The sequence below is a fragment of the Parasteatoda tepidariorum genome, chromosome 4 (assembly GCF_982258835.1).
Source record: "Parasteatoda tepidariorum strain Cologne lab strain chromosome 4, Ptep-v5.0, whole genome shotgun sequence".
In the NCBI taxonomy this organism is placed as follows: domain Eukaryota; kingdom Metazoa; phylum Arthropoda; class Arachnida; order Araneae; family Theridiidae; genus Parasteatoda; species Parasteatoda tepidariorum.
The window spans coordinates 31617817-31632626 of NC_141758.1; the positions used below are offsets into that span (position 1 = coordinate 31617817).

The 14810-nt window shown below is 30.3% G+C and overlaps 1 protein-coding gene across 1 annotated transcript in view; it reads left to right on the forward strand.

Moving 5' to 3' along the window:
• LOC107453313 (uncharacterized) overlaps nucleotides 1–14810 on the forward strand; it is a 31707-nt gene that overhangs the window by 11977 nt on the left and 4920 nt on the right. Inside the window, exons 2-3 of the mRNA XM_016070091.4 lie at nucleotides 9871–9943; nucleotides 13907–14007. Of these exons, the coding sequence (XP_015925577.1) occupies nucleotides 9871–9943; nucleotides 13907–14007 (174 nt within the window). The remainder of the gene's footprint in view (nucleotides 1–9870; nucleotides 9944–13906; nucleotides 14008–14810) is intronic.

The following is a 14810-nucleotide window of genomic DNA, read 5'->3' on the forward strand; positions in this document are numbered from 1 at the left end:
TAATTGCCTTTATATAGTATATTTTATCCAAAACAAAACTTATTATATTTTTAGTTCAAGTAAGCATTTTGCTAGTATAATCCATGTTTGTGTATTGATATACACAATTTTGACCACATTAAATTAATGAAAAGGATTATTTAATTTCCTTAAAACCTATATTTATATTTGGAAGATTTTTAACCGAGTTACATAAAAATTCTTTTTTTTTTTTTTCAGTGATCAATGTCAAATCTTTTTTTTTTCTTCCATCTTGTACCTTTTTCAGGGTGTTTTCATACTCAGTGCTCCCCCCTCTTGAAGGGAGGGTAAAAACTTCCCCTTTCTTCGCCCCTCACCTAATGATGTCTGGGGTCAGACATGCGGAAAGTTCTGAAGACGCCGACTTGCTTCTTCCCTGCCTTCACATTTCTGTGTAGCCAAGTGATTTGAGTGTTGTAATACTGTTTACTGTCCCGTTTCCGAGGAAGTGTTATTGCTGTGTGCGAGAATAAATTGAGGTTCTCCAACTAACTGTAGTTCTTGTCCAAATTACCTGGGGTCGCTGCAATCATTCAGACAAAAGAAAATTTTAGAACTTTTTTTTTCTTCTTTTCTTTTACGCAATTAAAAACTCGTTATGGACGATTTCATCCATGAATAGTTACTTTTTATTTGAATGTAACAAACATTGACTGGGATTGTTCTTTTTAAGGGTAATAACCCCGTTTTCTTTATTTATTCAATTTTCTTTGTTTTTATGGATAAGAACTTGGCTTTTTAAGATTGGCATTATTTTAATTTTGAGATTAGTGCTCAGTGTTAAACTAGATCACTTTTATATTATCAATCGATCAGTTGCCGCAACAAGGGTTTCATACCATTTCACTTCCTATGAAATGTTCTAATTTTGATGGAGTGTTAATTATCGATATATTATGCAATAGTTAATTAAATAGAAGTCACCGCTGTTGTTTTTTGAGATAATAATCTTTTGCCTGAAACAGTTTTTCTAGTTTTAAAGGTAAACAATATTAATAAAGCGAAACTAGCTATAGTGTTTAATTTTATTGAACATCCGCCCCAATTCAAAGTTTACACAATTTATGTTCAATTCCGCGGCCTTGTAATTTTGAACCCAACCTAGAAGACAAAGGAAGTTCTGAATTAATCATTGTAGCCGTCGTAGAGGACTTTTTGATGGATCTAAACCGCATTGCATTAGAGAGGAAAACTACGAACCATGGTTAGCCCGACGGCAGGGGGATTCTAAGCTATGATCCGTCTACCACTGAAGATATTTTACGTCAGCACTGAGGTTAGTGCGAGCCGGGAACAGAATTCTTAACAACCAGCCACCGCTGGGACGCGAACCTGGGTTGCTTCATTTGGAGGAAAGCGCTCTCTGAGCCACCACGGCTCTACATAAATAGTTGAATAAGGTAGAAACTCAGAATAAACTTTTTTTGGAGCATTAAGCGCATCTTAAAATTAGAAGAAAAAAAGTGTTATAAGGCTTTCCCTATTTATGATAGTAATAAGCACTTGAAAATAGTCTATTTTATTTTTTAGAAGTACAGTACAGAACCTCTTATCCGGAAATCAGAACCGGAAAACCAGATAAACGGAATGAAATTCGGAACCGAAAATTAATTTTCTTCCATTAAAAAAAATTTTTTTTTCTTGCAAGATATTGTTATTTAGAGCGTACGGCGTATCGAGTTGACGAAAGAACTGATTTAGAGGACGGATCAATTGCGGTTTGTAGACGAATCTCACATAAGCACAAATAGCTTATATATGTTATTAATAACATATATAAGCCTGTATATAATTTTTATTTTATAATTTCTTTCCTTATTTAAACTGAACTGTTTTATTATTTATCATTTTTTATTATTTCTAAAACTATTTCAAAAAAATTTTTCAGTTTCGTTTTATAAACATTAAAAAAAACGGCATTTTGTAGCGATTCAGAAAACCGGAAAAATCATTTATCCGGAATCGCGATGGTCCCGATCGTTCCGGATAATCGGTTCTCTACTACAAGAATAATTTTAAATACACGTAGTAAAGAAATTACGTTGCGTCATTTCTTTCTTTTTTGCAAACATTACTTTATTCATGTTATCTACCTCCCCTAATTTCATAAAGCAAGTTAGCGACCAAAAATGCAATTTTTTTTTCCTGCTGATAAAATAAAAATCTATCTTTTACTATGTTTTTCCTCTTTTCGTTTGGTTTATCAGAATACTAAATTTTGCTTGTTAAGATATTAGTATTTTAATATGACTCCTTATTTTTAATGACATAGATTTATCATAGCTTATCATGATCATAGATTTATCCTTGCATAGGAGTACTCATAGCGTATTCAAACGTTTTTTTTTTTTAACACTGTTGAATTTTTTTTGTGTGTTAATCGTACAAATTTGTTGTAATCTTTATACGGAACCAAAACAATCATATTATCGTGCCAACCTCCTCTATCCTGGTTTCACAATACTGGCTGAACTAAAAACCGTGACATGGTTTAATTTAACTTCTTATGTTGCAGCAAAATTATTATTTAAAATGAAGGATACAATACAGCTTCATAGAATGCTGAACTGCTTTGAATCTACTACTTTGAGAACATACTTGTATGAGATTGAATTTTCGAACGAGCAATATTCATTCAAGGTCTCACAACAGAAATTTTCAGCTAAATACCATTTCTGGTGGAATTCTTGCTTTGACTAAGAATTCTGGGTGCTTCCCTTTCATTTCCTTTAAAGAAAGCGCATACCGGATGTATCAGCAAAATCAGACAGTTCTCTTTCATTGCATTTTCAGTGAGAGGCCGCTAAGCTATTTGAGTCAAATGATAAATTATGAACCAACAATGGAAAGGGGAATCCTTTTGTGTCGGACGTCTGCCACCAAATGGAGACGGACCACACACAACAGATCAATAACAGACAGAGATTGGCTATTTTCGAATCCCCATCCCTCTAATCCAGCCAGTCTTTAAATGCAGTAGGGCAGCAATTTAGTGTTGTGTGGCCCTGATAACTTTATTGTCAGTCTCCATACATTATCTAAGAATAGTAAACGTAATGGATTCTTTGAATGTAGGCTTAATTATGCAAACTTTGAGAAAAGTGATTCGATTCATCGTAGTGATCGAATTTTAACAGGTTTTATTAATTTTTTCAGCCATTTTAATTGCCGCTGTTTTAAGTAAAAGTTTGCGACTCAGGGGTCCCTAAATCAAAATACTTTGTTAGCATCTTTAATGACAAATTGTGCGTTGATTTTTGATCAAGCGACTTCCAAAAGCAGTGTCTTCAGTTCCATTTATCTATCTTTTCAGAAGCATTAACAAGTTAAAACAGTTTATTTTCAGCAATACAGCAAATCAATGAAAATGTAGGCGTTTTTATGTCTTTACACGCATTCTTTCTTTTCTTTTTTTAAATTTTTTTTATTTATTTTTTACTAATAACGAAAACACGAATAAGCGTCATCATTTTGATTCCAAGAATGTTAGCAAATCAATGAATTCTTAAAATGCGGGCAGAATTTTGCTAACTTAGAAAGACGTTCAATTAATCGTGGTAATCAAATTTTTAGATTTTTCTTCTTTCCTTTTGTCGTTTTTTATTGCCGCTGTTCCAAGTTTACCAATCTATCAATTTGGCGACCCAGGGGTTTCTAAATCAAAATGCTTTGTAAACAGATTGCAAGACAAATTATGCGTTGATTTTTGGTACTTGAAGCGACTCAGTAGAAGGTAATTCGAATGTTTTCAGTTCCATCGATCATTTCAATAGTGACAAGAACAGTTTCTTTTCCGGATTATTGCTAACCATTAAAAATGTAAGCTTTTTTATCTCTTACCATTCATAATTTTTTTAATAACCATTATGACACACAAGTAAAGTTATAATTTTATTTTAGATCTAGATTGTTTACCATAATTATAAAAAACACAAATATAAATGTTTTCGCATATAAACTTCCGAGCTGTAAATGGTCAACTTATTTCGCGAGTAATACTTCGAATACCTTTCTTTCATGTTAGAAAAGGCTGAAAATGTTTTTTTTTTTTTTTTTTTTTTTTTTTTTTTTTTTTAATGAATAACATCTCCCTTTTTTTACTCATAAATTTTTTTTCGCACATTGAAGGTATAATTTGTATAAAAAATCAAACATTTCATTCTATTATAGTTTGTCAACTTATTACTTCGTATTGTACTACTGAATAGTTGAATCGTTTTTTTTTTCTTTTTTAAAGTATAACTTTGCCTTGCTCTTTCAATTTTTTATTTATTTATTTTGTTAGAAAGAAAGTACCGAACTTGAACTATTACACTTTCAGAAAAAATCAATTCAACATTGGACCATAACATCGCTATCTTGAATCACAATTCGGGCAAATTTACTGCAATCATAATAAGTTGTCAAAATGAACCATCTCTCCGTGCAATTTGAGCCTTAGGATCTTGTATACTTATCGTAATAATAGCAATGAAGATCGTGTCAAGATAGCAATGTCGCCATCGGGAACTATAATCCGGGATAAAATTTACCGCATTCTTAATACGATGTAGTTAAACTGAACCATCTTTCCGTACAAGTCGTGCCTTAGGATAGAGTAGTTAAGATCAAAAAGCCCAATAAAATAGTTAAACTTGTCACCGAAATAAGGACGCAGTGAATTTGAACAACATTATGGTTCGAGTCATCCATCTTTTTCTCTAAGTTGAGCCTTAGGATCGTGTAATTAAGCTCAAAAAGCCTGATAAGATAGGTAAATTTGTCACCGCAAATTCGAGCAATATTATGGTTTGAGTCGAACTCAACATGTTCCAAAACTCTGACATTGTACGAACTGAATGAGTGTTTGATATGTTCTGAAAGTTATAATCTTAATAATATCGCGATTATAATAAATAAATGGTGTCTGTTTTTAAGAGACACTTATATTTCATTTCAGATGCAAATAGTATTTTTTTTTTCTTCCTTGAAATGCTTGGTACGTGATCCTATCCACTTGTGTTCTCGTTGGCGAGATAAAGTGTTTCTTTCAAATCAGAGCAGTGTGTTTTCAGATAAAAGCGGGAAAGAGAGAGGGTGCTCGCCATTTGCTGGGGATAAGAATGTTCCTCTTGTGTGGTCCCTCCTTTTTAGCAGGAAATGTTCGCTTCACTTTCTTCTTGGAATGTTTTATAGAATTCCATTGATCTCTTCCATCTGTTAATATAAGATACAAGAATAAAAAAAATGGAAATCAAACAGTTCTTTACGTTCGCTTGATGTTTATTTGATTTGCCTTTTTTTTAAAAAATGATATAAAAGAGTGGTTTTTTGTTAAGAAAGTGATTTCTAACTTCAACCTCTAGAAGATTTCGTAACTTTACTTTTAAATGGTATATACTGTTTTGCTGATTGAACTTTAAAACGGGTTAATATTTTTGATGTTTTAAGAAATGTTCGAATTACGCCAATTTGGCCAGTTTTTTTTTTTTTTTTTTTTTTCCGAAGTTCTTTCCTCATAGAAAATAAAAAGTCACTTGAGGCCAAGCTATAATTTTCAACTATGTATATATCATATTGCAGTTGTAAAGAATTATCTGATCTTTGGAACAGACAAATGACTTAATTTTTTTTAGTTCTTAATTTTTTGAACGATTGTCAATTTGGCGAGATTTTTCTACTTCAATGAAAATCATCAAAATCAATGAATAACTTTTATATTTAGGAAATTTTTATGAGCCTGGGTAATGCCGCGCATATTTTACATTTTAAATAGAATAAATAAATAAATACGTAAAAAAAAGCACAAATGTTTTTTACTTTCACAAAACTGAATTTTTCTTCATATTGACGTTTCCGCCATTTTCAGAACTAATGTACAAGGGGCTGGCTGAAAATGAGTTACACTTTAGTAACAGTCATGAGTAGCTAATGAAAAATCACAACATTTATAAAAATAACATATTATTCGCAATTTCATGCGACTACAGAATCTTCGAAGTTCTAAGAATTATTTTTTTTTAAATTTTGTGTTTTTTTCCCGAACTCAGATTTCACAGTGTTGGAGTTACTTTAAATACATTTAAATCATAAATAATAAATATTCCATTCCTCCAAAAATGGCACTGTCGTAGGTCACATTTCTTCATATTGACGTTTTGCATCATTAGAGGATATGAACAAAAACTTAACCTAACTGTTATGGATAACTGTTACAAATGCGCAAACATTATAAAAAAAGTAAAAAATCTTTCGTAAGATGAGAGATTCTGTACCGTTAAGAAGATGCAAAATCTTTAAAAATTTCTTTTTCCGATTGTTTTTGTTGTTAAAGAAAACAACAAAAGCATATTTTAATCTGTCCTTTAATACAAAGTTCTTTGTATTAAAATGGAGTGCGAATTGGACATAAAACTTTCTTTTCGTTTTGACCTAGTAAATGGTGTCGTTGTCAACTTACAAATAGAGACATCAGTTGCTGTTCTTATCTTAAAACCTTTAAACAAGAACACTTCTTTGTGAGGTATTAGTAGATGCAATCGGCAACTGAAGATGGTATTATTTTGTGTTTATCGTGATGCGGATAGCTAGCTTGTGAAGCTACCATGTGTGACAATCATTTAGGAAGGGGGAAAAATTTCCCGCTCTTTACACAATCGAACCTTTTTATCCTTTCGATAAGATAATAACCATTGTATTCAGAACTAAGAAGATTGTTTTAGAATGTGTCGACATTTAGATTACTTAGACACACTGGTTAAATATAGGTTCTTAAGAATTTTTTCGTTTTGTTTGTTTCTGGGACATCTACTATTGAAAACACTTTAATACATTCTATTATTTATTGAAATAAGTTTTCTGAATTCTTTATTCTCACGTGCCTGAGATCTAGACAAGACAATTAATGAAACAAATAATTTTGGTTTCTATTATTAAGGCTATGTTGTGGCTTAATCTCAATGTTTTTTTTATTGATATATATATATATATATATATATCCTCTGCACCTGTCCGAAAACTACCTTTTTTTTGTGACTACAACGAATTTTTTTAATGCGGCTTCTACTAACTACTTTCGAATGTAATCACTTTTAGGGGAGGAAGTTTTCTAGAGAACTTAATTTACACTCATGTTCAAAATAATTATGGATAATAAATTAGCTTATTTAAACATGAGGATGTAAGAAATATTTTCGTGTTCAACCATTTCATACAAATTAGTTCTTTTAATTTATAAATGCCATAAAATATTTGAATAATATAAAATATTTTAAGTATTTAATGCTCTTTTATTTCCTCCAAGAAATGAAGCACATCGAAAATCACAGATAAAATATGATCCCGATCCCGGATATACAGATTAATCTTCTTTTTTTTTTTTGTCATTGTTCCGAATTTATTTTTCCAGAAGCTCGAGTCAAAAACATGCTTACGCAATATTTTAATGGCCCCAACAAAGAATTAATTTAATTATTATTATTTTTCTTAAAGAACAACAATTATTGTTTTAACTAATTTACTGTTAAAACAAAGTTGTTTTAATGTATTCCAGAAATTTCGTCCATTATAAATATTCAAATCGCTAAATAGAGGATATACAGGTTTGTCTTTTTTTTTTTTTTCATTGTTCCGAATTTATTTTCCCTGAATTTATGAACAATAATCTTTTAATGAAGCAATTTCTTTAACAAAAGACGAAAATAAACGGATGTCATTATTCTATTCTATTCCAAAATAAAAATAAATAAATTACTAGTTGGTTAAATCCCGTGAAACTTCCAAAATTAATCACGACTGAGGAAAAAAAAAAACAGTAAAGCTTTACTTAAATACGGTCATTTCCTGTCGTGCATTTAACTGATATAAAAAAAAAAAGCAGCCCCTCATTTATTTAGTTCGAATCTTAATTCTCTTTTTATTTTACAATGCTGCGAAATTCGTGTCTCTACCGAAAGCTTTAATAATGAGCCGCCGTGTTATTACCTAAGTTGACGCCCGAAGTAGTAAATAAATAAGCAAAAGAAGAAATATAAAAAAAAAAAAAACAACAACCTCAGCTCCTTTATTATTATTACTTTTCCTTTTTTTCATTTTTTAATATTCTTTCACGCTTCGTGTGCAATTACCAGATTTCGGACAAGTCTTTGTTATTCTCTTTTTCTTTGATCTTTGCCGGCCGGTTGGCAAGCCCTCCCCCCTGACTTGAATATTTAATCAGTCACGCGTTGTAAGTTCTCGTTTTATCCTTCTCCCCCCTTTCCTCCTCTTTCTCGCCGTGTTTCATTCAATCTCATCATTCTTCCCCCCTCTCTCTCCCCAAGCCATCTTTTCAATTTTTTCTTTCTCATTTCTTTTGTAAATGTGTGAGGTTCTTTCACTTCAAATGACGGTTGCTGAATTTGATGGAACAAACTCTCTCTCTCACCCGCTCCCCCCTTGTTTATCGGAATTGAGATGGTTGATATGTTTTTATGAATTTGTTAGCGTCTGTAAATAAAAAGTAGTTTGCTTTTTCTTTACTTGAATCTATAAAACCTGTTTAAAAATAATAAATATGAAATTTTTGTTGTTGAAGATTTTAATAATTTTCTAGCCATATTTTCGAATAAATATTTATATTGACTTTTTACATGTATGAAATTACTTTTCTTTCGTTCGGGCCATTGCCAAGTCAAAAAAGATATTTAGTATTGAGAAACCAGATTTAAGGTTCGTTGACTCCACTTGATTTAAATCAATTGGATTATTTTTTAAATAACTGATTTAAATCAGGATAATACTTTTTATAAAGAAATCAACGATTAAAAAATGTACTAAACATACTAAACATTAAATGAGACTTTTAATTTTCTTTTTTTGTTTCCAATAGTCATAAAATTTTTTGGTAAATATTTTGCTCCAATCGTACTCTTAGTGAGAAATAAATTGTTACATCTTTAAAATAACTTTTTTAAACCTCAAAAATCTTGTGGATTTTTTCAGAATGCAAACTAAGTACAAAGTAGATTCGTGAAATCAAATTTGTGATTTGTATTTTTTAGCCGTTAATGATGTTTTTCTATACAAATTTCAATAAATTTGAATCATACAGATGCTTGCAGTCGATAATTTTTAATGCAGTCTTAGATTTTGAAGTGATATGATTTATTCTTTATATGATTTCAATCATAATTATGCTTATAACTAACTAAATTGAGGTTTTTGAAGTAAATAATTTTTTTTTAAATAAAAGAAAATTATGAAGTCGATAACTGAATTTCGATAACTGACATGTAACCTGACACTCGAGTACTTAACAATTTGCAGAAGTCGATTAAGTCAGTTTGCTACCTAAATTTAACGTTAGAACACTTGTAAAAATATAAGATATTGAAAAATATATGTTAGTAGTCATGTCTACGTTAATGCTAATTACAAAAGATCGTAGAACTAAGCATTTTCCTCATTAGTTTTAAAATTGTATTTAGAATTTTTTTTTTGTTATAGGTCGTAAAAATAATTTTGTCTTCGTTAAATACAAGCGATCATGAAATAAAGATATCTATTCTCTACATTTGCGTTAAACGCATTAGATCGTAATATAGAGAACTAGCAACTTGTTAAGTGATTATGTCTTATCATGTGATTTAAATCAAATTTAATTGGATATTTGTAAAGCGACGTCACGTGTGTCAAACCTGATTGGCTTCTGAATCAACAAATGCCATTATTTAATTACGATGATGTCACTTGCAGGTATCCAATTGTCTTCAATTGTGTTAAATAAAGGGCATCGTAAAATAAAGTTTTGTTTACATAACAACATAATTAGCATTTTGTTTACATTTTTACATAATAAAATGTTTGTTGATTGATTGATTTTGATTGCAGGAGCTGTCATTTTCTCTTTGTGATGATGGAGTTTGTCCTAAAAATAAGACTGAAGAACAAATACCTCTTCAAGGTAAATTCAATGTTATAACCTTATAACCTGAATTATTTTTGAAATCGTAGTTCAAAAATAACTTCATTTTTTTTTTTAAAAAAATTGTTACATTGCAGTTCTTTTATTTGAAATTTTTTATGAATAAAAGAAATTATATAACCAAACAATTAAAAAAATATCTTAAGATCCTTAACTAACTTATAAACCCTACACTTAATTGGTAATTAACAATTTTTTTCCTTTTTTTTCACGATTAGCGCGAAAATTTCAAGTTATTCTTTATTTAAAATTTATTTAGCTTCACTTGAATGTACAAATGAATTAATCAGTTAGTTTATTTGCTTTAGGCTTGTTTAAATAAAATTTTAAGTTAATTAATTAATGTTATGTTTTGTTATTTCTTAATGGTTGCATTTTAATGATCGCAATACTCAAGTACACATCATTTTAAACACTTTTTTTCTCAATAAATTTAAGCGAATGTTTATTTTTTTTAAAAAATCTCTTGGTTTAAACTGGAACATTTTGAAAATACCAACAATGTTGCATACTTTCGTAAACACCACTTTTTAAAACATTTATTACGCTTTAATATTCTTGTTTACGATAATGCAACAATGTGTGGGATTTTTATGGAACAGGGGTGGTCGGGAGAATGTGTCGTTGTGAAGAGAAAAACGAAGTGATTTATTCTTGAATCTATATACTTTTATTTTAAATAACACTTTTTAATAAAAGAAACCCCGATGTTTTCCCTATTTAGCAATGGTTATGTTACGCCGTTGTATCACATGAATACTTTTTTCGTAATCGTAAAATTAGTTCTGCTCGATTTTTATGTTCTCCAGGGCTATAAAACATTACAAATACGACAACAAATCACTCTTGACCCTTCTATTTTGTACATTCCGGCGACCGGGAACCATGTGCCAAGGGGGGAAAGTTGAAATATTTGACTACGAAATGTGTCTTCGAAAAATCGTTCTCTGATCGGAACATATATCGTTGCTCTCCGCCCACTCCTCTTTTTTTGGCATTCTTCTCGGAATTGCAAAATTGGTGACTCTTCCCCCCCATAAAAAGCGCTTTGGGGGTCGACCAGTACCTGCTGTGCGGTAGTTTGAGGTGTGTTCTTTTTGAAGGTACACCGGAAATGCCGCTTTTTGGAGCGTTTGTGCACAGGTAAAACGTGGGTGTGGTCGATGTAAGAGGGCGGGGTGGTCATTTATTCTTTGCCCAAAAGTTGTGCATCACTTTCACAGCTGTTATAGTCTGGTGATGTGATCTAGATTCATCGGTAGTGAAACGGAGATGACAAGTGCGATTATATCGTCCCTCTCGATTTTTTTTCCTTGTATGTCCCCCGCCCGCTTATTTATTATAGTATAGGGAGATTAGAAGCGTTGTGTTCATTGTGAAATTATGCCGTCTCATAAATTTAGTAGAACTAAGTATCACTGTTTATGATGAAAAATTTTTTTTCTTCAACTTATTAACCAACAATAAACTAAGTTTAAGTGTCGTTTAAGCATCCATTGCTATTCATATCACCCTTTATGATGTTAAAAAAAAAATGTTCAACTTAAAAGCATTTTAAAGTTTTTCTTATTCGCTTTCGGTAACTGATGCACAGTGTACTTGCCTACTATATTAAATTTTTTTTTTTTTTTAACTTGAGAAAAAAAAAGTTGTGCTTTTCGCAAAGCAATGTCGCGTTGCATTTATTGACAGTGTGAATAACATTAATATTTACACATATTTTATGTAAACAGTTCATAAAATATGTGTTAATATTAATTTTAATAAAAGGTTAACCTTGGGCCCATATCCAAAAGGGCGTGCGTTCGATCCCCGTCGGCCGAAAACTCCCCGTTCAGTAGATAGTGACTGATGCGCGTTAAATCTGTCGAGTCGCAAAGTCCTCCATGTTCCCATAGCAAATGAATACCTCTGGGGTACTGTACCAGGAGTTTTCTTGTCTTCTAGATTGGATCAAAATTACAAGGCTACGGAGTTGAACATTAGTAGTCGTTAACTCAAAATCGGGTCGGCTGTTCAACGACGGTTATAAAATAAAAGGTTAGCCTGGAAAAAAAACCCTGGCTGTCGAGTCATTGCTGATTATTAATGTTAATATTCTCTAAATTTCACCAAAAAAAAAAAAATTGTAAAAAAAAAAAAAATTTTTTTTTTTTTGTTTCCGGAAAATGATAGATTATAATGATAGATTAACATATTTCTTTATTACTAGCCTGTTTTTAACTTCTTGAAAATTTTCTCAAATAGTCAATATTTAGGAGAGATTAGGTACACAAAAAAGTCAGAAAAATATTTCTTAATTGTTCTAAATAAATAATATATTTTTTGTACCTGTTTTTAAATTAGCGGATTTCAAATTAATATTGGATAATAATAATTCCTGAAAAATTTCTCTATTTGCCCGAAATATTGTAGGGGGGCTTTTAGAGAATTTCGATTATAGAGGAGGGAGCATATTATCAAGAAATGGCCATTCATTTTTTAAGACTAGCATTTATATCTAAAAGCTCCGATTCGTAATATAGATTAGCAAATTTATTCAATTTAATATTGACATCTGGATTTAATTTATGTCACATTTTACATAGTATTTAAAATGTTCCCTAATAACTACCCTCATAGAAACAGCGGGGAGCTTTCTAAATTTATCCGCACAAAGGTTCTTTAAGAGAAAGACCGTTGTTTGTTAATTAAAGATTCCGGTTTGTTTCGGGAGAAACATTCCCTTTTTCCCTGAGACATTTCTTTTTTCTTCCCTAATGTGCCGAACTGAAGGCTCTTTGTTCTCGTCTTTCGTTTTCGGGATTCGAATTCGATAAAAGTGAAGAGATGCGTTAATCACGTGACATTCCGGAGGAAGTATGGAGAAAAGAGAACAGTTCGTTCTTCTTGGGGTCTGATTTTGACGTCGATAAAACAGACGAGTCCATTTCCAGAACCCTATTTCGACAGCAGGGGGTATAGGATTATCTCTAGTGGATAAATAAACAGAAACTCACACAACACATTCTCACTTTTGTGATCTATTTATTGTACAAAACGCAATTTTCAACTATTTTAGGAATTGTTTTATGCTGTGCATTTTATTTACTAACATTTACCTACTTTCTTTAATCATTGAATTTCAAGAAAAATAGATATAAGTTGGTAACCTTCCTATTATCAAAATATTGGTTTACTCAAATTTATTTTTCCTTAGCTGCCAACTCCACTAGATTTCTCATTACACAAATGAAATACATTTTTTCTCCTGATTTAAAAAAATACCTCCTAGAAAATTCTTTAAAATTTTTAAACTTTCAGGGTAAAAAAAAAAATCCTTTATAAAATAGATTTTTTACTCAATGTGTCCTTGCTTGTGTGAAATTTGCAACTCATCATATCTAGTGGATTTTTTCTTTTTCATATAGTTAAGTTATTTTCTCAATTACTAATTATATTCAAAACATTTTCCTGAAAGAATTTATATATTTTTCTATCTTTTCAAAAATGTGAAAGCACAAATTGTGAAGCATAAACTTCTTTAAAAAATCTTTAGACTCACAAATATTGAATACCATCTCTAATTAAGAAATTTGTAATAAAATATGAACTCATAAAATTATTCTTAAATCTTCGAAATCCCCCCCCCCCAGAAAATCGTTATTCAGTGAGAAGAAATGAATATTTTTATTTATTAAATTAGCAGGGTGAACCACATTACCAGTGTCCACTAAAATTTTTATTGTCTTACAGCAATTTAACTCAAAAAATGCAATATGATTTTATTCTTATGAATTTTTCTAAAATTTATTTGTAAATTTTTCTTTTAGTTGTCAATTTAAATTTGATTCAGGAAGGAAAATTTGAAAATTTTGTTTTATACTCAACACGTTAATTCAAATGCTTACATAATAATTTTTTTTTTTTCACATGGTTAATGACAAATCATTTCAATTGCAGTGAAGCTACCTCAAGATTCTGAGAAACAAGGTATTTTGTTGATAGACCAAGAATCACTGGAAAAAGCGGATGAAGAGATTAATGAGAAGCCTGACAATATGGTAAGAGAGAAATTAGTTTAAAATGTCCTCAATCATTGTTATATTAGTATTAATAATATTATATTTATAAAAATAAATAACAAGTATTGTTTCTGTTAACATTTGATCTATTATTAGATAAAATTATTTTTTTCCTATCCTATAAAATTAATTCCTTTTTTCCTTTAAAATTATTTTTTTCTGATCTATTATTAGAAAAATTATTTTTAAGTTAAATCTTATCATAGAAAAAAGGTACAGGAAAACATGCAGTTGTTGAAAAAAATGTGAACTTCGAAATTTAATGTATTTCATAATAATAATAAGCTTTTTTTCTAAGTTTTACTGTTATTTTTGGTTAATAGATGTAAGTAATAAGAAAAAAATCCTTTCTCACTTACCCATTAAGTTTCCTTGTGACTTTTCTTTTGATGATTTACACTTTGTAGTTTCTTTCAGACACTATGTATTACAGCCTGTTTTTATTCATTTTGTAATTTGAGGCTTTATATGAGTGCTTCGTTTTTATTTTCTCTTATTTACCATCCCAATGAAATGATAAACAAAATTTAAACCCCTCAATACTCTTGTATTTGTTTTCTACTTTTAAGAAACAGAAAAATTATAAATAATAAAAAAAATATCAAATGCTACACTATTCAAAATATTCTTGAGTGAAATAGAGTTATTTTTAGATTATGGATGCATATCAGTTCCCTTGTTCTTTTAAAGAAATTAGAACTTTCAGATCTTTAAGTTACTTTTTTTGTTACAGATTATGTCTCTCTTCAAAAATTTTTTTTTCATAAAAAGATAATAATTCA